Source organism: Ricinus communis, chromosome 1, assembly GCF_019578655.1.
Source record: "Ricinus communis isolate WT05 ecotype wild-type chromosome 1, ASM1957865v1, whole genome shotgun sequence".
Lineage (NCBI taxonomy): Eukaryota > Viridiplantae > Streptophyta > Magnoliopsida > Malpighiales > Euphorbiaceae > Ricinus > Ricinus communis.
This window is the reverse complement of record NC_063256.1, coordinates 8,836,244-8,857,036: the sequence shown is the minus strand read 5'-3', so window position 1 is coordinate 8,857,036 and position 20,793 is coordinate 8,836,244. Positions and strand designations below refer to the sequence as shown.

The 20,793-nt window shown below is 32.5% G+C and overlaps 5 protein-coding genes across 9 annotated transcripts; 4 read left to right on the top strand and 1 right to left on the bottom strand.

Moving 5' to 3' along the window:
* The first annotated feature begins 600 nt into the window (after window positions 1–600).
* On the top strand, window positions 601–15,738 carry LOC8265922 (nitrogen regulatory protein P-II homolog). Of its 2 annotated transcripts, XM_048369604.1 has the most exons (9): window positions 601–854; window positions 12,638–12,830; window positions 12,974–13,019; window positions 13,153–13,180; window positions 13,901–13,988; window positions 14,209–14,276; window positions 14,468–14,537; window positions 15,190–15,225; window positions 15,356–15,738. In XM_048369604.1, the coding sequence occupies exons 2-9, from the start codon at window positions 12,638–12,640 to the stop codon at window positions 15,418–15,420; spliced, it is 594 nt and encodes a 197-aa protein (XP_048225561.1). In that variant the 5' UTR covers window positions 601–854; the 3' UTR covers window positions 15,421–15,738. The 2 variants fall into 2 exon arrangements, with proteins under 2 accessions (XP_048225561.1, XP_015572357.2); XM_015716871.3 differs by lacking the exon at window positions 601–854 and having other exon boundaries at window positions 12,501–12,830.
* On the top strand, window positions 848–4,118 carry LOC8265919 (nitrogen regulatory protein P-II homolog). The gene is made up of 8 exons (XM_002515180.4): window positions 848–1,047; window positions 1,191–1,236; window positions 1,370–1,397; window positions 2,134–2,221; window positions 2,444–2,511; window positions 2,695–2,764; window positions 3,667–3,702; window positions 3,803–4,118. Exons 1-8 carry the CDS (start codon window positions 855–857, stop codon window positions 3,865–3,867), a joined length of 594 nt encoding a protein of 197 aa, XP_002515226.4. The 5' UTR covers window positions 848–854; the 3' UTR covers window positions 3,868–4,118.
* LOC8265920 (ADP-ribosylation factor) lies at window positions 5,462–8,119 on the top strand. 2 transcript variants are annotated; one of them, XM_002515181.4, is made up of 7 exons: window positions 5,462–5,639; window positions 6,271–6,431; window positions 6,744–6,814; window positions 7,248–7,367; window positions 7,514–7,632; window positions 7,717–7,798; window positions 7,894–8,119. In XM_002515181.4, exons 2-7 carry the CDS (start codon window positions 6,284–6,286, stop codon window positions 7,897–7,899), a joined length of 546 nt encoding a protein of 181 aa, XP_002515227.1. In that variant the 5' UTR covers window positions 5,462–5,639; window positions 6,271–6,283; the 3' UTR covers window positions 7,900–8,119. The 2 variants fall into 2 exon arrangements, with proteins under 2 accessions (XP_002515227.1, XP_015572358.1); XM_015716872.3 differs by having other exon boundaries at window positions 5,486–5,639; window positions 6,274–6,431.
* LOC8265921 lies at window positions 9,677–11,788 on the bottom strand. The gene is made up of 3 exons (XM_002515182.4): window positions 11,492–11,788; window positions 10,862–10,936; window positions 9,677–10,031 (listed from the first exon to the last, which is right to left on the bottom strand). The coding sequence occupies exons 1-3, from the start codon at window positions 11,648–11,650 to the stop codon at window positions 9,870–9,872; spliced, it is 396 nt and encodes a 131-aa protein (XP_002515228.1). The 5' UTR covers window positions 11,651–11,788; the 3' UTR covers window positions 9,677–9,869.
* A 1,409-nt stretch (window positions 15,739–17,147) lies between the features above and the next one.
* On the top strand, window positions 17,148–19,752 carry LOC8265923 (ADP-ribosylation factor). Of its 3 annotated transcripts, none has more exons than XM_015716874.3 (7): window positions 17,148–17,259; window positions 17,957–18,114; window positions 18,426–18,496; window positions 18,916–19,035; window positions 19,124–19,242; window positions 19,326–19,407; window positions 19,504–19,752. In XM_015716874.3, exons 2-7 carry the CDS (start codon window positions 17,967–17,969, stop codon window positions 19,507–19,509), a joined length of 546 nt encoding a protein of 181 aa, XP_015572360.1. In that variant the 5' UTR covers window positions 17,148–17,259; window positions 17,957–17,966; the 3' UTR covers window positions 19,510–19,752. The 3 variants fall into 3 exon arrangements, with proteins under 3 accessions (XP_015572360.1, XP_002515230.1, XP_015572359.1); XM_002515184.4 differs by having other exon boundaries at window positions 17,153–17,304; XM_015716873.3 differs by having other exon boundaries at window positions 17,159–17,304; window positions 17,954–18,114.
* The last annotated feature ends 1,041 nt before the right edge of the window (window positions 19,753–20,793 follow it).

Genomic DNA, 20,793 nt, shown 5'->3' with positions numbered 1-20,793 from the left:
GGGAAATGGACCATCCATCTAACCCACCAGAAGCACGACCACCCAAGCACACTCATACTGTCAATTTTTCAGAAGAACAAAGTTTACCACCTAAAGGCACTGCCAGTAGAAGCTCATGACATGAAAAAGAAAAGCAAAAGCCATCAATATTAATACGGGTTGAGACTGGTTTTGGTGAGTGACAACAGTTAGTGGTTCTGATAAACAGAAGTGATGTGCAATTTAATTGCCACCATTCGAAAAAAATTTAAAACTCTATCAGCTTTAAGAAGTATGAAGAAAATGTATAAAGACAGAAAGTAAATAGCATAAAATTTGAATTTAACAATAATCAACACCCATATATAAAAAGGTTATACTGTAAAGATATAAATTAAAAAACAAATGAAATGTTCACATATACTGTTTGAATTAGTTGGGTTTAAATTGCCACAAAAATTCATTGGCTTGGCATCGTAATAATGAAACACTATTATTCATGATTTTTCTAATGCTGTTAATGGCTAATGGTCCCAGTTGATCCAATGAGGGAAAGCTACAGATAATTCATTCATTTTACGTTCCTTGTACTTGAAGCACAGTGGAGATGGGTTTTTAAATGGCTGCTGGTTTCGTCATGATGGGAAGCATGTCTTAATTTTAGTAGACAGATCGATTAGGGCTATTCAGGAACCATCAGCCCAGCCCATCTAAATCAAAGCACGAGATTCCATCCACGTCTGTCACCTGAAAAGGTTCTCCTCTCTCTAACAGAAACCCGACGTTGTTTGCAAAGGAGAAGGCATTAACTAATAGCTCCTTTTGCAAAAAAGAAAAAAAGGAAACACAAAAATTCATTTTCTATTATAGTAAAAATGGCCGCTACTGCGAAACTGGGCTTGCTCACTCCTCTTCATTCTAATAACATCAAGAAAGAATTCCCTGTTTTTGATTTCAGTTTGTTTTGTCCAGAGCTTAGACATTCTCGGTTTTCTCACTTTAACACCGCGGTCAAGCGCGTAAGATATGCCCCCGTCGTTCCTGTGATTAATGCCCAAAGCTCGCCTGGTTGGTATATATGGCGTTTCGTTTTTCCTTTTCTTTCTTTCTTGGCATTTAATTCATGGGTCTGGGTCTTTTAATGTCATGCAAATCTAGTGATTTATTAGCTTTCCGAATTTTTATTCCTTTCTCTACTTGATTGTTCGTAGACTACATTCCTGATGCTAAATTCTACAAAGTGGAAGCAATTCTCAGGTGCTGCCACTGGCCAATTGTTATTTTTTGAATTTATTCTTTTCCCCCATTGTGTACACACGACTCATTAATTCTATCTTTTTTCTTTTCCTTTTATCTGTGCATTGTGCTGTTGGATTCGGGTACGTAATAGGCCCTGGCGAGTCTCGCAAGTTTCCTCGGTAAGTGTTTTCAGTGCTGCAATAAATAGTTTCTAAATTTACAACGAAGACTACTAATTTTGTCTCCTCATTTTCGTAATTGGTGGAAATGGTTTGGATTGGTTTTAATACTATCTTTGTCTCCTTTTATGTTTCAAGAGGGGATTAGGGAAATTGTGGCTTGTTTAGGTAACTCAGAGGTGTAATGTGTGTCATTTCTTCATCAATGCGTCTTTGGTCATTATGAGAGCCATCATTCCACAGAAATGCCTAAACTGTGTGATAGTTGAGGTTGTCAATAAATATCAAATAATCAGCTCGTCTTATCTAATTATGCTCCTTAATTTTCTGATTTAGACGGATTGAGATTGTTAGTGCATTGCAAAGCCATTTTTTGATTGATAATACTTATTAGGTGGTTAATCAAGCGCCTTCATATTTCATATTCATGCGCATATATGAATGTGTATATGTGTATATGGCAGTGACTTTCCACTGCTTGAAACTAACTTTAGTCAATACTTCAGCCCTTTTCACACCCCTAAAATACAAGGATGGCTATGCATTCTTTTTCCTGGTCAAGGTCCAACCTCCTTTTTTTGCTTCTGTTCTATCAGTGGTTTGTTTCATTTAATTATCCTTTGACTTCTATATATATGCACACTTACCTGCTAATTGCTGAATTTCTGAAGGCCATCATATTTTTTAGAGTTGCATGGCGGAAGTACTAATTTTATTTCTGTTATTATAAATGAAGGCTTTGCTAAAAATTGGTATTCGAGGTGTTACTGTTTCTGATGTTCGAGGTTTTGGTGCTCAAGGTGGTTCAACTGAGAGGCAGGGCGGTAAGCTCTTCACTTGGATAACCATCAAACTCTTGGAAATTCGATGACTTGATTATAATATGCGAAATTATGATGACTAAATTTACAATCTGTATCAGGAATTGCATTTTTTTGTTTAACCATTTGTTTCTGTTGCAGTACTCTCTTTTCTTTAAAAGAAATCAGATTAAATTGATTAACCTTAGCATGATTCCTTGGTTATTATTGCTTCTGATGCTGCAGGCTCAGAATTTTCTGAAGACAAGTTTGTTGCTAAAGTTAAGATGGAGATCGTGGTTAGCAAAGACCAGGTATGCATGGTGATTTTTCTAAGTGGTAACCCTGTGGTAACACAAGTACTAACATTTGAAATAATGCTTTTTTATTATGAAGAAATTGATTGACGCATGTAAAATATATGTTTATTATTTTTTCAAAGATGCAACATTTCCCTTGCCAAATTCTTACTTATTAAATACTTTACATTATCTTAGGTTGAGGATGTTATAGAAAAAATCATTGAGGAGGCAAGAACTGGAGAGATTGGAGACGGCAAGATTTTCTGTAAGATTAAACTTCTTTCTTTCTTTCATTAGTTTTAGTAGTGGATTACATAAACATTTTTCGGAGACTTTCTGCCTAACTATTTAATAGTGCCTTTTGTTTTTGGGATTTAGTAGCAGCAGTTTTTGCTATTTTACGGGGTCGGGTTTAGTGATTTACTATAGTGCTTTGGAGGCTGTCAAAAGTTGCAGCTTCAGATAGTTGATTTGAATTATAACTTTTACATAAGAACAAAAACTTTTTTTTTGCTTGGGTTTCCTCTTAGGCCTCTCTTCCATTATGATTGAATGTGTGCTTGCAGTGCACATGCTCACTAGTGCGCGAGAGATCTTGATGTCATCAATAATTATGATGTAAATGGTGCACTAACCCTCAATAGCTTGTGAGGAATATTGTCCATGCAGGTTTCAATGTGTTATTATGTACTCTAGCTGACTATTTATTGTTGATAGGTAGATGGGAAAGCCATTGTGTTTTTCTTGCACTCTTATACATAGTTTCTTCTCTCATACCCTGTTGTGGTGGGCAATATAATAATTAATTACCTAGTTACTCATTGAGCCATAGGTCAATTTTACTATACCCTCTTGTCAAAACATGTAGTATCAATCTTATAAGCTTCTGCTGGGCTATATTTTATGGACTTGGCTGTTACACAATCACCATGAATTGTATAATTATCTCATAAAGTCTGAGACACTAAGTTAGAAATGCAGAATGAAGATATATATTGTATACCATCAATCAAGAGAAAAAAGCTAAATGATCATGATACATTATGCAGTAACGACGCCAGTGTGTGCATATCAATCTACCAAGTGTAAACAGCTTGGTGTTTTGAGTTATTAGAAAGTGTAAGGTATATCATCAAGCTTCTAATGGTGTTTTATTGGTTTCTGCAGTGCTGCCTGTTTCAGATGTAATAAGAGTCCGCACTGGTAAATACATTTGCTTTTATCAACCAAATTTGGTTTTTTATTACATAGCTGGAATTCTGAAGGCATCTTATCTAAGCAAACCTTTCTGTGCAATTTTCAGGTGAGCGGGGTGATAAGGCTGAGAGGATGACAGGAGGGCGATCTGACATGAGTACTTCTGCTTGACTGCTGTGACCAGCAATATAGCATTCAGGACTAACTGTCCTTTGAGAAAGCCCCGCCCTTATTAGCCATTATCCAGTATAGCTTGATAATTTGAATTTTTTGTTTTCTTAACTAAAGAAACAAAGATCTTTTCATTATCCTGTTGATGATAATTGAAAACGGAAGGATCGCGGATTTGTTCAAGTGCTTGCAAGATAAATAACAAGAAGAGGAGTAATGTTAACAATTACATTGCTCCCTTATTATAGCTATTCAATGAATCGGCGGTCTATTTGGTTAAATGAATTAAATCTGGCAGAATGTTTGTTAAGGATTACATTTGATTTGGCTTACAGTAACATGTTGTGATGTGTAGTCTGAAAGTATACCAACACAGCATCATCTCAAACCCTGGACCTAGGCATCGATGGTCCTTTTGGTGTCACTGGATCACTAGTCTTAGTGGTGTTTTTCAAAGTAGCATTCCTCAGGGACCACTACGGTGGGGCAATGTGTTCTTACTGTTGCTGCCGCCTTCTAAATTCATAAATTCTCCCGCCCTTTGCTGTAGAACTGAATTTTATCGACTTCCATTTTCAGATCTTATTGTCCACTCCATTTCATTTGTGTTTCGGCCTCTTGTTTTTTTGTTTTATAATCAGAACGACCTATGGACTATCCAACATGATAGTTACTTTCATATCATTGTTATAAAATTAAAAACTCATATAATGCGAAAGAGAGATCTCTCGAACTCGAGATATTACTTTTAGAGTTTAATTTTTTTAATATATTTTTTCTTATGAAATAATAATAATAATAATAATAAATCATATATAAAAGAAGGATTAGAAAAGGCTAAACCCTAGAAAGAGTCACTAGTATGTTAAACTTGTGTAAATAAAGAAATTTTTAATGTTAACTTTTTAGTTTAAGAGATTTCATGTGCTCATATTTTTATATAAACGAAGGAGATTTAGTTTGAAATTTTATTCATATTAAAATATCTATTTAGTAATAAATTAAAATATTATAGAATCTGACTAGCAAAATGGGTGATCGCAAAATTTGAAATGAGTAAGTGAATTTTAAATCTTGATTAGTGCTTTCTTTAGAAATATTAACCACAAGGATCCCTATCTACGAATTAGAAACAGATTTCTCCTTTCTAAACACATTTCAGTCTCTAACCAAATTTGAATGAGATCTTAGTTCTTGATCTAATGGTCGCTGTTATAAAACAAATTTATGAAAGTGCTTCTTACTTTTTTTTAGCTCCATCGTCACTTATGGCTTAATACTAGCTTGTTTTAGTTTATTTTGATTGCTTCTCTTTAAGTTTGATTTTTTTATTATTTATTATAATTAAAAATGCAATTAAGTTTACTCGTGCATGATGGTCGAGAAAAAATAGATATTTTGACTATAATTGTTAAGTACGTGACTAATTGGTCATAAAATTTAAAATGAATAAATTGGTCATTCAGTCTAAATATAGGGAGCAAATTACCCTTTATGCCGTCATAACGGCGTCAGTTAGAATAAGCGAGTTTATTTAGAAAAAAGAAAAAAGAAAAGAAAAAGAAGCTTAAAAAATACGCTTAACCGGAAAAATAAACTAAAAAAGAAGGCGATCTGAGGGAGAAAAAAAAAGGTCCTATAAATACACAATCTCTTCATAAAACGAGTAAATATAATAAATAGCTCTCTCTCACATTTTCAAAATTTCCTCATTTCTGTGGTGAGGAAGGTGCGTAGATCCCTTCATTTGCTCTCTCTGGCTGTTCTCTCAGGTAAACTCACTTATCCTCTTCTTCAATCCCTAAATTCTTTCTCTTTTTTGTTTCATTTCAAATTCGATTTCTGTTTCGATCTGATCTCTTTCTCGATGGATGATATAGAGATTGCTTAATTCAATTGTTAATTCTTTTGTTTGTTGATCTTAAGATCTTGAAGTTCATTTAAGGTTTTGATTTATTACCGTTTGAATCTGTGTCCTTTGCTTGCCTGATTTAAAATTATTTTGATCGTATGTATCAGATTTCGAGATCTGTAGGTGGTATATGTTTGATTTGATGCTTGATCTACTAGTTAATGGATTCGAGTTCTGTTTTGATGTTCCAAACAGATTAGTTTCTTATTTATAACAAAGCCATGTGAATCCATCTGTTTATGTACATGATTTTGAATCTTAGCCGTAATTTATTTTATGGGGAGTTTGATTCATGCTGTCATTATGATCTTATTTATTTTTAATTTTATTGTGAGAGTTTGTTTTCTTGCTGATGGATCATGAGATCTTTACATTTTGAATTTATTAGTTGTAAAAACTTGAAGCATTTGGCTTGGTTTCCTTTGAAAGCTTATCATTTTGGGAGGAAGTGATGGGGTGTTTGATGTAATCTTAAATTTTCTTTTCATTAGCAGGTGTGAAAATATGGGGCTGTCTTTCACTAAGTTGTTTAGCCGACTCTTTGCTAAGAAAGAGATGCGTATACTGATGGTGGGTCTTGATGCAGCTGGTAAGACCACCATCCTCTACAAGCTCAAGCTTGGAGAGATTGTCACCACTATTCCCACCATTGGTAAGTTTGTTACAATGCTTAATTATGTAACCATCTATGTGGAATAGGATTAGCACATCTTTTATCAGTAATTTTCTTTCTAACTGCGAGATCTTTCAACATGTTAACTTCTGGATATTCACCTTTGCAATATGTTCATGACTTTTGTGTAGGTATTTGTCACCATTTGTTGATAACTTGCATAAATGGTGGATGCATAATTCTAATTCCATTTTTACTAGGACTATATCTGCTTGCAATCAATAATAATTTGAGTTTTGTTTCTCCAGCATTGTTCTCTTTAGATGTAAATTGATGTATCTCATGAACCAGGATTTAATGTGGAGACTGTGGAGTACAAGAACATTAGCTTCACCGTGTGGGATGTTGGTGGCCAGGACAAGGTATGTATATATTCGACACTTGGCAAGGTTTCAGTTACTGTTGTATGTTGTGCAGGTCTTTGAAATTTGGAAATGGTTTGTGATTCTTCTCTTAAAGGTAGTGTGTGTGAGGCTCACTAAATGTGATTATTCAAGAAGTCAGTGGTTGTGAATGGTGTAGCGCTGATTTCATTTCAGTAATTAACATAGTCATAAGCTATTCATATCTAATCCGCCGTATAATCCATTTTCCCCCTTGATTACTGAAGGCAAGACTTTATGCAGTGTCCTATACGTTCGAGGACAATTTAGCCTGCAAGTATATGCACCATCTCTTGAAATAATAATGTCACTGATCGTATCACATCAAGTCTTTGTATATTTTGACTATCTAACATTGAATACATTTTGTGAATGTCCTTATTTTGTTTCAACCTACTTTGTGTTCTCTCAGATCCGACCTTTGTGGAGACATTACTTTCAAAACACACAAGGACTCATCTTTGTGGTTGACAGCAATGACAGAGACCGTGTGGTTGAAGCTAGGGATGAGCTGCACAGGATGTTGAATGAGGTATCGAAAAGCTTCATATTATTTTTATTTTGAGCGGAATGTTCAGATCTTTGAGAGTTGCAATTAAGAAGGGAAATTCCACTGGAGGTGATTTGTTACTTCTATATGGTTTTTCTTTGACCCTGTACTACTTGTCAAACTTGCAGGATGAGTTGAGAGATGCTGTGCTGCTTGTATTTGCAAACAAGCAAGATCTTCCAAATGCAATGAATGCTGCAGAAATAACTGATAAGCTCGGCCTTCATTCTCTCCGCCAGCGCCATTGGTAATATGAAATGAGAACCCCAACTGCCTCACCTTCCAACCATCCACACTCCTGCCATTAAACTGTGTTTGTGTTGCACTGCAGGTACATCCAGAGCACATGTGCCACTTCTGGTGAAGGGCTGTACGAGGGACTTGACTGGCTCTCAAACAATATTGCAAACAAGGTAGAAATTTGATGATGATGCATCATTTTTTATATTCTGCTTTATTAGGTGATTTAAATTGGTCGTCTTACTTGATTTGGTCAATCTAACTGCAGGCATAGATGGCATAATTGTGAGTTTTCACCTGCAACGGTGCTGGAATATACAGTTGATGGTGCTCCTTTGTGTTCTGAATTTTCTCTTTTTCTTTCCTTTTTTAATTCACCTTTACGGTTGTACCTGTTTAACGGTTTTTGTCATTTCTTTTGCAAACATTGAAATTTGTTTGGTGTAGCTTCAGAATAACTCTTAAATTCACTGTTCTTGACATCTTAGTAATCATTTATGGTTTTTTTTTTTTTTCTTTATTTTGATGGTTTTGCAAGTTAATGGAGATAATTGAGGCATTGGCATGAGCATGTGCCAGAAAAGATTGCCCTTCTCTGGTTAGGAATCGCAATGGGGCGTGTTAGGCCTTTTCTATCCCCGCCTTGATCGCGGGTACGGGTAGAAAAGAAAAAATATTTTAAATGGAGTCGGGTTGAGTTGGGATAATATTTACTATATTTATTATGTTTTTTTTTTTGTTAAAAATAGATTTTTTATTATTTTTTATATATATTTATTGAATATTTTAACTATTATTAAGTAAATTGAAGAAATAAAGTTTATATTTCAGTAATATTTAATATATTGTATAAAATATATTTATTTAGTTATATTTTATAAAAGAATTATATAAAAGTATTTCGGATATAGTTTGGTATGAGTACGGAGCGTATTGTCATAAACTTGTCTCCGGCTTGTCATTAGTAGCTTCCCAGGTATTTTCCATTCCAATTAGATCGGGTTATGCGCGTGTATTTTTCATTCCGCTGTAGATTGAGTTACGAGTTTATTTCCGGGTGCGGATTGAGTTATGAGTTTATTTCCGGGTACGGAATAAATTGTATCTCTATCTCTGGTTTGCAATTGCATTATCAAATTCACGCTTTGGAGTTCTTTGTTAAGGGGAAAAAATTAATGTGTTTTTTTGATCCATTTGCTCTCATGTAACATTAAAATGCACAATGGAAACAATAAACTAATCTATTCTTAAAAATCTTTGTAACTATTAATTATCAAGAAGAATATTTAGAAAAGATCAAGACTATTTTTATTATTTTAAAAAGATATTACTACTAATTGTTATTTGTTAATAAAAATTATTAATTATTTTACTTTTTTAGTATTTTTAAGTAAATATACTTTTTTTGGGTATAATATATACCTAAAACTGAATCAATAATCTAAATCAGTAATGTGGCTTCAATTTGTTATGGAATTTATAAATATAATAAGATAATTATTTATAAAAATAATAAAAAAATTATATTTTATTAATTTATTATAATCACAAAGTGTTTAGCCGAATATTAATTATTTAAAAGATGCTCAGTTATCAAAGATTTATTTCATATTAATATTTATAATACAGAAAAATAATATTATAAATGCTAAAAAAAGAAAATATATACTACTCTTTCAGCGCCACATGATTTTTTTTTTTTCAAAAAAACACTACCCTAATCTTTAATTCCTTCACAGAAATTTAAATTATATGTATGATAATTTCTTTAATTTCTTTTAATGAAATGATAATTTGTTTTATAATCTGTATAAATATTATAATTTATAATGAATGGGTTGTTAAGTGAAACAAAATTAGTGATATCCGCTAATAGAGTAGGCTGATGGATTGGAGATTTCTGTATGCATTAATCTTCCTGCAGCACATGTAACAAAGATGTTAAATATTTTCATATTAAGTAACACAATTTATAATATTTATTTGTATATAACATACATATAGTTTAGTTAGATCATAATAAAGTTAAAAAGGAAAAGAAACAGAAGGTATTTATCCTGCAGGGTGATCTATTTAATATCAAATACAATTGCAGGCCCACTGATTGCTATAACAATTCAGAGCTTGTCAACGACATGATTCATTCGATGATTAATACCTGCCACAAATTATTTTTCAAGTCTTTTGTATGGTACGGTAGTAATAATACATAATAATTAATACAAGGAAATGACAGTGAGCTACTTAATTCAGCAAATTACAATTGAATTGGCCATTTGATATGGTAATCTTCTCTGCTTTAGTGACAGCATCTAAAGGAAGAGGGATGTAACTTCCAGAGGGGCCATAAAAATGAGGGAAGCTGTTGATACCATCCACAACTTCATATACTAATCCATCTCCAAGCTGCAAGATAGAAGCACAGTTAAAATGGAGCTCATGTTTCAGCAGGGAACTCCAATAATGATACTTCAGGGATTGATCAAGGTATGAACTCCAAACCCCAACAAGGTGACTTTTTACTAGTTCGGCACTCCATAATTATATTAACTAATGGAAAATGTACATTGATCAGCAGTAAAATATGCAAGTATGACTTAGAAGACAACAGTAAGTTTTGCACAAAATCCCTCCATGCATTCAGCAAAAACCAGATTTCACTACCATTTCAGTCAGCACCTTCAAGTTGCAAATAGCTCACACTGTGCAAGAGTTCTTTGGTATGTCTGGAAGTAGGCTTCAAGGAAAAATTCGCTACTTACACCATTAAACGTATTCGTAGTTATAAACACACGTATATTTCAGATTCAACAATATATTCCTTTCTCTTTCAAGCATCAAGGAAGAAACACTTTGGTAATTATATATAGCAAACTCCTAGTACACGAGAAGAGAATTATAAGGTGTCCAAAGCATGAGTTTAAGGCATAGAAATATGATTAAAGTTTTGATAGAAAAGTTTATCCATTTACTGCCTTCATTAGAAAAAAGCAAAAAACCAAATTACTGATATGGCACAAGTGGCAGCAGCAGTAAATTAAGAATAAATATCTTCACATAGAGCTAATGGTCTATACTAATGCAGAGAATGAAATGTCCAGAAGATGTGTGTAATTCAAATCTCAAATTAACAGTAATTATAAGAGCTTTTGTGCATTTTAATTCTTATAAGTTCTCAAATGATGTACTCCCATGGTTGCAACTTTAAAATGAATTTGAAACCATAAGATTTATACCTTCTTAGCATCAACTTGAAGCAGATACAATTCCAAAGTAGTGTTCAAGAAGAAGTTCTGCAGTGTTGACCTCACCTGCAAAACAAAATGCCAATAATTGCTCTTAGGCCATTTTACCTTGGAATGGGAATAAAAAAGGATGTCTAATACCAGGAATCCTATTCGAAAGTTATTTTGAGATGACAAATTAAATTTTGCAGGTATTAGAATAAATTGTACATAAAAATAGATATCATTTTCACTAAGAAATCCAAACATTTCAAACATAATGATACCATGAAAAGTTTAGATTCCACGAGTGCCAAAAAGAAACTTGGAATCCCATTCCAAGGATTGATCTTAGTTCAACCCATTTGTTAGGAAGTACGAGTTTAGGGACAACGTCGATATCTTTAAATAAAAATGCCCATATGGAGAAGGGACACCTGCACACAGTCTAGAATTTTAACAAGCACAATAACTACACTTCGCTTTCATCACTATAACCCCATCTTTCCAATCCAATTTAGCACAGTATTATCGTAATTGAAGCGAAATCCTAAAATTAAAAAGTATAAGCATAATGTATTTCTTATTTGAGTTATTGAACAAATTGAAGTGCAAGCCAAGAACAGAGAAATAGATAGGGACCTGATCGAGCTTGCTGAGGTGGATGAAGCCGGAAGATTTGTCAAGATCGCCACCAAAAATAGATCCATCCTTCTGCAATTCTTCCCACTCCTTAGCAGTGCTAATCCTGTACACGTACTCCTCGCTTTCGCTTGCGGTCGCTTCCTCTTTTGCAGCCATGTCTTAGGCCAGAGGTCAGCGCCACTGCTCGCTGCGGGCTACAACCCGGAAATAAATAAATTTCAGGACGCAACCCGCAAAAGTTTAATTAATAAAATGTGCATATATAGACTTAGATAATTTGTTAATCAGAGAGGATATATTGGGACAAGTACCGCACACTTCCAACAATATTCATTTATTGTTTGATACATTATAAGATTATATTTATTGTTTTTGTCATTTGTATTTATAGAACTTAATTTCGTTTTTTTAATATCTCAAATTATTAGAATTTTCAAATAATAAATATTTAAATGCCGAATGGAATTAGTTATATATGATGAAGATTTTAGACTTAATTATAAAAATTATTATGAAATGTATGTATTTAAGTTATTTTAAAATATTTTATAAAAGATATTTAATAAAAATTATATAATAAATAAATATTGAAAGAATATATAATATAAATATTCTATATCATGACTAATTACATTTTATTTAATAATTATGTTAGGATATGCGATAAGAATTTAAAATTTATTAATTATGATTGGTACTTTTTTTTTTATTTAAAATTTTTATGAGATATTAATTTTATTTTATTTTTATTTTAAATTTCTTTATTCAATTATTGAAATAGTAATATTTTTAGAATATTGATATTTTATTTGATTTGATTATTTTATTTATTTAAATAATATTATTTTTAAATAAATTTACTTAATTAATATTTAATAAATAATACTATTTTCATTAAAATTAGTTAATAATAACTTATTTTACATTAATTTCGTATAATTAATTTTTTAATAATCATAGATAATTGTTATTTTGAAATTATGCTTAATAAGTAAATCAAAGCACGAGATTCCATCCACGCCTGTCACCTGAAAAGGTTCTCTTCTCTCTAACAGAAACCGACGTTGTTTGCAAGGAGAAGGCATTAGCTAATAGCTCCTTTTGCAGAGAAAAAACACAAAGTCATTTTCTATTATAGTAAAAATGGCCGCTACTGCGAAACTGGGCTTGCTCACTCCTCTTCATTCTAATAACATCAAGAAAGAATTCCCTGTTTTTGATTTCAGTTTGTTTTGTCCAGAGCTTAGACATTCTCGGTTTTCTCACTTTAACACCGCGGTCAAGCGCGTAAGATATGCCCCCGTCGTTCCTGTGATTAATGCCCAAAGCTCCCCTGGTTGGTATATATGGCGCTTCGTTTTTTCATTTCTTTCTTTCTTGGCATTTAATTCATGGGTCTGGGTCTTTTAATGTCATGCAAATCTAGTGATTTATTAGCTTTCCGAATTCTTATTCCTTTCTCTACTTAATTTTTCGTAGACTACATTCCTGATGCTAAATTCTACAAAGTAGAAGCAATTCTCAGGTGCTGCCACTGGCCAATTGTTATTTTTTGAATTTATTCTTTTCCCCCATTGTGTACACACGACTCATTAATTCTATCTTTTTTCTTTTCCCTTTATCTGTGCATTGTGTTGTTGGATTCGGGTACGTAATAGGCCCTGGCGAGTCTCGCACGTTTCTTCGGTAAGTGTTCAGTACTGCAAAAAATAGTTTCTAAATTTACAAAGAAGACTACTAGTTTTGTCTCCTCATTTTCGTAATTGGTGGAAATGGTTTGGATTGGTTTTAATACTATCTTTGTCTCCTTTTATGTTTCAAGAGGGGATGAGGGAAATTGTGGCTTGTTTAGGTAACTCAGAGGTGTGATGTGTGTCATTTCTTCATCAATGCGTCTTTGGTCATTATGAGAACCATCACTCCACAGAAATGCCTAAACTGTGTGATAGTTTAGGTTGTCAATAAATATCAAATAATCAGCTCGTCTTATCTAATTATGCTCCTTAATTTTCTGATTTAGACGGATTGAGATTGTTAATGCATTGCAGAACCCTTTTTTGATTGATAATACTTATTAGGTGGTTAATCAAGCGCCTTCATATTTCATATTCATGCGCATATATAAATGTGTATATGTGTATATGGACAGTGACTTTCCACTGCTTGAAACTAATTTTAGTCAATAGTTCAGCTCTTTTGACACCCCTAAAATACAAGGATGGCTATGCATTCTTTTTCCTGGTCAAGGTCCAACCTCCATTTTTTTTTCCTGTTCTATCAGTGGTTTGTTTCATTTAATCATCCTTTGACTTCTATATATATGCACACTTACTTGCTAAGGCCATCATATTTTCTAAAGTCGCTTGGCGGAAGTACTAATTTTTATTTCTGTTATTATAAATGAAGGCTTTGCTAAAAATTGGTATTCGAGGTGTTACTGTTTCTGATGTTCGAGGTTTTGGTGCTCAAGGTGGTTCAACTGAGAGGCAGGGCGGTAAGCTCTTCACTTGGATAACCGTCAAACTCTTGGGAAATCGATGACTTGATTATAATATGTGAAAACATGATGACTAAATTTACAATCTGTATCAGGAATTGCATTTCTTTGTTTAACCATTTGTTTCTGTTGCAGTACTCTTTTCTTTAAAAAAAATCAGAATAAATTGATTAATTTTAGCATGATTCCTTAGTTATTATTGCTTATGATAATGCAGGCTCAGAATTTTCTGAAGACAAGTTTGTTGCTAAAGTTAAGATGGAGATCGTGGTTAGCAAAGACCAGGTATGCATGGTGATTTGTCTAAGTGGTAACCCTGTGGTAACACAAGTACTAACATTTGAAATAATGTTTTTTTATTATGAAGAAATTGATTATCATACTGACGCATGTAAAATATATGTTTATTATATTTTCAAAGATGCAACATTTCCCTTGCCAAATTCTTACTTATTAAATGCTTTACATTTTCTTAGATTGAGGATGTTATAGAAAAAATCATTGAGGAGGCAAGGACTGGAGAGATTGGAGACGGCAAGATTTTCTGTAAGATTAAACTTCTTTCTATCTTTCATTAGTTTTAGTAGTGGATTACATAAACATTTTTCAGAGACTTTCTGCCTAACTATTTAATAGTGCCTTTTGTTTTTGGGATTTAGTAGCAGCAGTTTTTGCTATTTTACGGGGTCAAATTTAGTGATTTACCATAGTGCTTTGGAGGCTTGCAGCTTCAGATAGTTGATTTGAATTATAACTTTTACATAAGAACAAAAACTTTTTTTTTGCTTGGGTTTCCTCTTAGGCCTCTCTTCCATTATGATTGAATGTGTGCTTGCAATGTACATGCGCACTAGTGTGCCAGAGATCTTGCTGTCATGAATAACTATGATATTAATGGTGCTAACCTCAATAGCTTGTGAGGAATTCTGTATTGTCCATGCAGGTTTGAATGTGTTGCAGTGGAATATATAACCTGACTATTTATTGTTTATGCACTCTAGCTGTAACATCTTTGAGTTGGTGGTATATTGTGCCATCAATCAAGAGCAAAAAGCTAAATGATCATGATACATTATGCAGTAACGGCACCAGTGGGTGCATATCAATCTAGCAAGTGTAGACAGCTTGGTGTTTTGAGTTATTAGAAAGTGTAAGGTATATCATCAAGCTTCTAATGGCTTTTTATTTGCTCCTGCAGTGCTGCCTGTTTCAGATGTAATAAGAGTCCGCACTGGTAAATACATTTGCTTTTATCAACCAAGGGTTTTTTTTTTTTTCCCATAGCTGGAATTTTGAAGGCCTCTACCTGTTATTGAGATGAACAAAGGCACCTTATCTAAGCAAACCTTCTGTGCGATATTCAGGTGAGCGCGGCGATAAGGCTGAGAGGATGACAGGAGGGCGATCTGACATGAGTACTTCTGCTTGACTTCTTTGGCCAGCAGTATAGCATTTGAGACCAACTGTCCTTTGAGAAAGCCCCGCCCTTATCAGCCATTATCCAGTATAGCTTGATAATTTGATATTTTATTTTCGTAACTAAGAAAGAAAGATCTTTTCATTATCCTGTTGATGATAATTGAAAAAGAAAGGATCGCAGATTTGTTCAAGTGCTTGCAAGATAAATAACAAGAAGAGGAGTAATAATGTTAACAACTACGTTGCTCTCTTATTATAACTATTGAATGAATCGGCGGTCTATTTGGTTAAATGAATTAATCTGGCAGAATGTTTGTTAAGGATTACATTTGATTTGGCTTACAGTAACATGTTGTGGTGTGGATTCTGAAAATAAATTCATTTTGTATGCATGAGTGGCTCCTTGCAAAGCTGTCTGATATTGTACCAACATAGCATGTTCTCAAACCCTGTACCTAGCATTGATGGTCCTTTTGGTGTCCCTGGGTCAGGAGTGTTTGTTACATGAGTTTAAGAGTTTTTAACAACTTGTAATTTCTTTATTTGACTTTTAAAATTAATTTCATAAAATTAATAAATTCTTAAATTGCAATTTGACGGTAAAACAATAAAATTAACAATTGTTGGACTATAATCTCATGTTATGATATACAAGTAACATGAAAATGGTAATTAATCATAGAGAAATGATTAAATTTTAACAAATTAAAAACTTTTTCACTGTAAGATATTCTTTTTTTTTTTAAGATGCATAGGGGTTTTTCTATTTTAGGGTTCTTGAAAAAAGTATTTCTTATTTTAGGGTTAAATTTTGGCAAATTCCAACTTCAGAGTAGTCAAACTTAAAACCAAAAGAAAATTATATTTGTCCGCTGGTGAGACTAGCGGACAGAAATTGAAGAATTGTGTCCGCCTAATGCAGAGGCGGACACCAATGCAATCCTATTTCAACTCCATTCAAGCCACTTAGGCATAATGATGGTTATCTTCTTCTCTCCTTCAATTACCACTATCACTGTTTCAATATTAGCACTGCAAATGGGTATTGAGAGAACGATGGTGGTACAATATAGTGCCGCCATTGTAAATTTGTTGATTCTCAAAAATTTATAAATAAAAGTACATCTTAATAAAAAAATATAAACTTAGAGATATAAAATAGTAAAATTATATGACATCTTTTTGTATTTATTAAATCTTTAAATATCTGAGTTTTATTATTAAATTTAATATATTTAAAATTACCAATTATGTGGGATAATAAATTGAGCACAAATAAATGTAATTAGTTTCAATTGGTAGTTATAATATTTTGAAATGAAATTTTGAATTCAGTCGAAGTTTTACTTGGAAAAAAGATTCAAGCAGCTAAACTTTTAATTCAATGAATTAAAAGAAAAAATAGTAGAATCTGACTGGGGTGGGCAGTCGCAAAAATTGAAGTCAATAAATGCATCTTTAATCTTGATTAGTGTTTTCTTCGGAAATAATAACCACATCTCGAGATCAGGATGTCCCTATCCATAAATTAGAAACAGATTTCCTCTTTTCCAAACATATTTCAGTCTCCAACCAAACCTGAGTCGTTAATTGATGCAGGCCAAAGCGTCCATCATAACGGCGTCAGTTAGAATAAGCGAAGTTATTTAGAAACAGAAAAAGAAAAAGAAAAAGAAGCTTAAAAAATACGCTTAACCGAAAATAAAATAAAAAAGAAGGCGATCTGAGGGAAAAAAAAAAAGTCCTATAAATACACAATCTCTTCATAAAACGAGTAAATATAATAAATACAGCGTCGACGACATCTCTCTCTCATTTTCAAAATTTCCTCATTTCTGTGGTGAAGAAGGTGCGTAGATCCCTTCATTTGCTCTCTCTTTGGCCGTTCCCTTAGGTAAACTCACTTCTCCTCTTCTTCGATCCCTAAATTCGTTCTCTTTTTTGTTTCATTTCTTAAAATTCGATCTCTGTTTCGATCTGATCTCTTTCTCCATAGGTGAAATGGAGATGCGCTTAATTCAATTATTAATTCTTTTGTTTGCCATTTCGTCTGATCTTAAGATCTTGACATTCGTTTAAGGTTTTGATTTATTACCGTTTGAATCCCTGTCCTTTGCTTGCCTGATTTAAAATTGTTTTGTTCGTATTTATTAGATTTCGAGATCTGTAGGTTTTATATGTTTGATTTGATGCTTGATCTACCAGTTAATGATGCCTAATTCAAGTCCTATTTTGATGTTTCAAACAGATTAGGTTCTTATTTATAACAAAGCCATGTGAATCCATCTGTTTGTGTATATGATTTCGAATCTTAGCCGTCAGTTATTTTATTGGGAGTCTAATTCGTGCTGTCATTGTGATCTTATTTATTTTTAATTTTATTGTGACAGTTTGTTTTCTTGCTGATGGATCATGAGATCTTTACATTTTGAATTTATTAGTTGTAAAAAATTGAAGCATTTGGCTTGGTTTCCTTTGAAAGCTTATCATTTTGGGAGGGAGTGATGGGGTGTTTGATGTAATCTTAAAATTTTCTTCATTAGCAGGTGTGAAAATATGGGGCTGTCTTTCACCAAGTTGTTTAGCCGACTCTTTGCTAAGAAAGAGATGCGTATACTGATGGTGGGTCTTGATGCAGCTGGTAAGACCACCATCCTCTACAAGCTCAAGCTTGGAGAGATTGTCACCACTATTCCCACCATTGGTAAGTTTGTTACAATGCTTAATTATGTAACCACTATATGGAATAGGATAAGCACATCTTTTATCAGTAATTTTTTTTCTAACTGCGAGATCTTTCAACATGTTAACTTCTGGATATTCACCTTTGCAATATGTTCATGACTTTTGTGTAGGTATTTGTCACCATTTGTTGATAACTTGCATAAATGGTGGATGCATAATTCTAATTCCATTTTTACTAGGGCTATATCTGCTTGCAATCAATAATAATTTGAGTTTTGTTTCTCCAGCATTGTTCTCTTTAGATGTAAATTGATGTATCTCATGAACCAGGATTTAATGTGGAGACTGTGGAGTACAAGAACATTAGCTTCACCGTGTGGGATGTTGGTGGCCAGGACAAGGTATGTATATATTTGACACTTGGCACAGTTTCAGTTACTGTTGGATGTTGTGCAGGTCTTTGAAATTTGGAAATGGTTTGTGGTTCTTCTCTTAAATTGTGTAAGGCTCACTAAATGTGATTATTCAGGAAGTCAGTGCTTATGAATGGTGCAGCGGTGATTTCATTTCAGTACTTAACATAGTCATAAGCTATTCATATCTAATCTGCTGTATAAACCATTTTTCCCCTTGATTACTGAAGGCAAGACTTTATGCAGTGGTTCGAGGACAATTTAGTCTGCAAGTATCTGCACCATCTTTTGAAATGATAATGTCACTGATCATATCACATTAAGCCTTTGTATATTTTGACTATCTAACATTGAATACATTTTATGAATGTCCTTATTTTGTTTCGACCTACTTTGTGTTCTCTCAGATCCGACCTTTGTGGAGACATTACTTTCAAAACACACAAGGACTCATCTTTGTGGTTGACAGCAATGACAGAGACCGTGTGGTTGAAGCTAGGGATGAGCTGCACAGGATGTTGAATGAGGTATCGAAAAGCTTCACATTCCACTGGAGGTGATTTGTCACTTCTATATGGTTTTTCTTTGACCCTGTACTACTTGTCAAACTTGCAGGATGAGTTGAGAGATGCTGTGCTGCTTGTATTTGCAAACAAGCAAGATCTTCCAAATGCAATGAATGCTGCAGAAATAACTGATAAGCTCGGCCTTCATTCTCTCCGCCAGCGCCATTGGTAATATGAATGAGAACCCCAACCACCTCACTTTCCAACCATCCACACTCCTGCCATTAAACTGTGTTTGTTTTGCACTGCAGGTACATCCAGAGCACATGTGCCACTTCTGGTGAAGGGCTGTACGAGGGACTTGACTGGCTCTCAAACAATATTGCAAACAAGGTAGAAATTTGATGATGATGCATCATTTTTGTATATTCTGCTTTATTAGGTGATCTAAATTGGTTGTCTTACTTGATTTGGTCAATCTAACTGCAGGCATAGATGGCATAATTGTGAGTTTTCACCTGCAACGGTGCTGGAATATACAGTTGATAGTGCTCAGTTGTGTTCTGAATTTTCTTTTTTTTTTTTTTTTTGTTTAATTCACCTTTACGGTTGTACCTGTTTAACGGTTTTTTGTCATTTCTTTTGCAAACATTGAAATTTGTTTGGTGTAGCTTCAGAATAACTCTTAAATTTTCACTGTTGACATCTTAGTAATCATTTATGGTTTTTGTTTCTTTATTTGGATGGTTTTGCAAGTTAATGGAGATATTTGAGGCATTGGCACGAGGAAGTGCAAAAAAATTTTGTCCTTCTCTTGTTTGCAATTGCATTATCAAATTTACACTTTGAAGTTATTTCCTAGGGGGGGGAGATTAATTTGTGTTTTCAATACATTGTTATTTGATCCATTTGCTCTCACATAACATTAAAATACCAAATTGGCTTTTATTTTTATACTCGTATGTTTGAAATAAAATTTATAACTACAAGGATCTTACAACTTAATTGAAGTTTGAAAATTCAAATATTTTTTAGGTTTAAAACTTAATTTACTTTATGAGATAGATAGAATCTAGAAATAAAATATGTTACTATTTTATTAAATTATATAAATAAAATTGATGAGATCAAATAGTATTAAAATAAAAAAGTATAATATAATATATAATTTTTAGAATTATATATATAAATATTACTATGTAAAAAAAAAATTAAAACGGAATATAAAAATATATAACTATTATAATAGAATTTATTCATATTTATAACTGGTTTAAATTGAAATTAAATTTTTTTATTACTATATAGAAGTTATGTTATTATACTATTATGATAATTAAATATTTAGACATGCTAATTAATTAAAAGTTATTTAGTTATTAAATATTTATTTTATACTAATTGTTTATCCGTGTATTATACGATCGTTATTATTATTTTGATTATAAAAAATTAAATTTATAGATATAATTTAATAAATTTTTTAATATTTAATATTAATTTATAATATTTTAAAAAATAATAACAAATTATTTTTAAATATATTTAATTTATTTTAAAATTTTATAAATGCAATAATATAAAAATTATTCTCAAAATATATATTAATTAATTCTAATATTACATAAATTCTTATTATTATTATTATTAATATAATTGATATTATTATTTTTAGAATAAAATATTATTATATAATTAAAAAATTAATTTATTAGTGAATATAATATCTAAAAATATTATTTTCTATAATTAAGATCATTATTTAATTAAATAATTAAT

What these genes read in the sequence shown, in the direction of transcription:
- LOC8265919 (XM_002515180.4), top strand. Translation starts at nt 855, where the DNA reads ATGGCCGCTACTGCGAAACTGGGCTTGCTCACTCCTCTTCATTCTAAT. An exon ending in GAGTCTCGCAAGTTTCCTCG is followed by an intron (nt 1,398 to 2,133) that starts GTAAGTGTTTTC and finishes TTATAAATGAAG; the next exon opens with GCTTTGCTAAAAATTGGTAT. An exon ending in TGTAATAAGAGTCCGCACTG is followed by an intron (nt 3,703 to 3,802) that starts GTAAATACATTT and finishes TGCAATTTTCAG; the next exon opens with GTGAGCGGGGTGATAAGGCT.
- LOC8265922 (XM_048369604.1), top strand. Translation starts at nt 12,638, where the DNA reads ATGGCCGCTACTGCGAAACTGGGCTTGCTCACTCCTCTTCATTCTAAT. An exon ending in AAAGTAGAAGCAATTCTCAG is followed by an intron (nt 13,020 to 13,152) that starts GTGCTGCCACTG and finishes GGTACGTAATAG; the next exon opens with GCCCTGGCGAGTCTCGCACG. An exon ending in TTCAACTGAGAGGCAGGGCG is followed by an intron (nt 13,989 to 14,208) that starts GTAAGCTCTTCA and finishes ATGATAATGCAG; the next exon opens with GCTCAGAATTTTCTGAAGAC.
- LOC8265920 (XM_002515181.4), top strand. Translation starts at nt 6,284, where the DNA reads ATGGGGCTGTCTTTCACTAAGTTGTTTAGCCGACTCTTTGCTAAGAAA. An exon ending in TGCACAGGATGTTGAATGAG is followed by an intron (nt 7,368 to 7,513) that starts GTATCGAAAAGC and finishes TCAAACTTGCAG; the next exon opens with GATGAGTTGAGAGATGCTGT. An exon ending in TCTCTCCGCCAGCGCCATTG is followed by an intron (nt 7,633 to 7,716) that starts GTAATATGAAAT and finishes GTTGCACTGCAG; the next exon opens with GTACATCCAGAGCACATGTG.
- LOC8265923 (XM_015716874.3), top strand. Translation starts at nt 17,967, where the DNA reads ATGGGGCTGTCTTTCACCAAGTTGTTTAGCCGACTCTTTGCTAAGAAA. An exon ending in TGCACAGGATGTTGAATGAG is followed by an intron (nt 19,036 to 19,123) that starts GTATCGAAAAGC and finishes TCAAACTTGCAG; the next exon opens with GATGAGTTGAGAGATGCTGT. An exon ending in TCTCTCCGCCAGCGCCATTG is followed by an intron (nt 19,243 to 19,325) that starts GTAATATGAATG and finishes TTTGCACTGCAG; the next exon opens with GTACATCCAGAGCACATGTG.
- LOC8265921 (XM_002515182.4), bottom strand. Translation starts at nt 11,650, where the DNA reads ATGGCTGCAAAAGAGGAAGCGACCGCAAGCGAAAGCGAGGAGTACGTG. An exon ending in ACCTCAGCAAGCTCGATCAG is followed by an intron (nt 10,937 to 11,491) that starts GTCCCTATCTAT and finishes TTTGTTTTGCAG; the next exon opens with GTGAGGTCAACACTGCAGAA. An exon ending in TTCAAGTTGATGCTAAGAAG is followed by an intron (nt 10,032 to 10,861) that starts GTATAAATCTTA and finishes TCTATCTTGCAG; the next exon opens with CTTGGAGATGGATTAGTATA.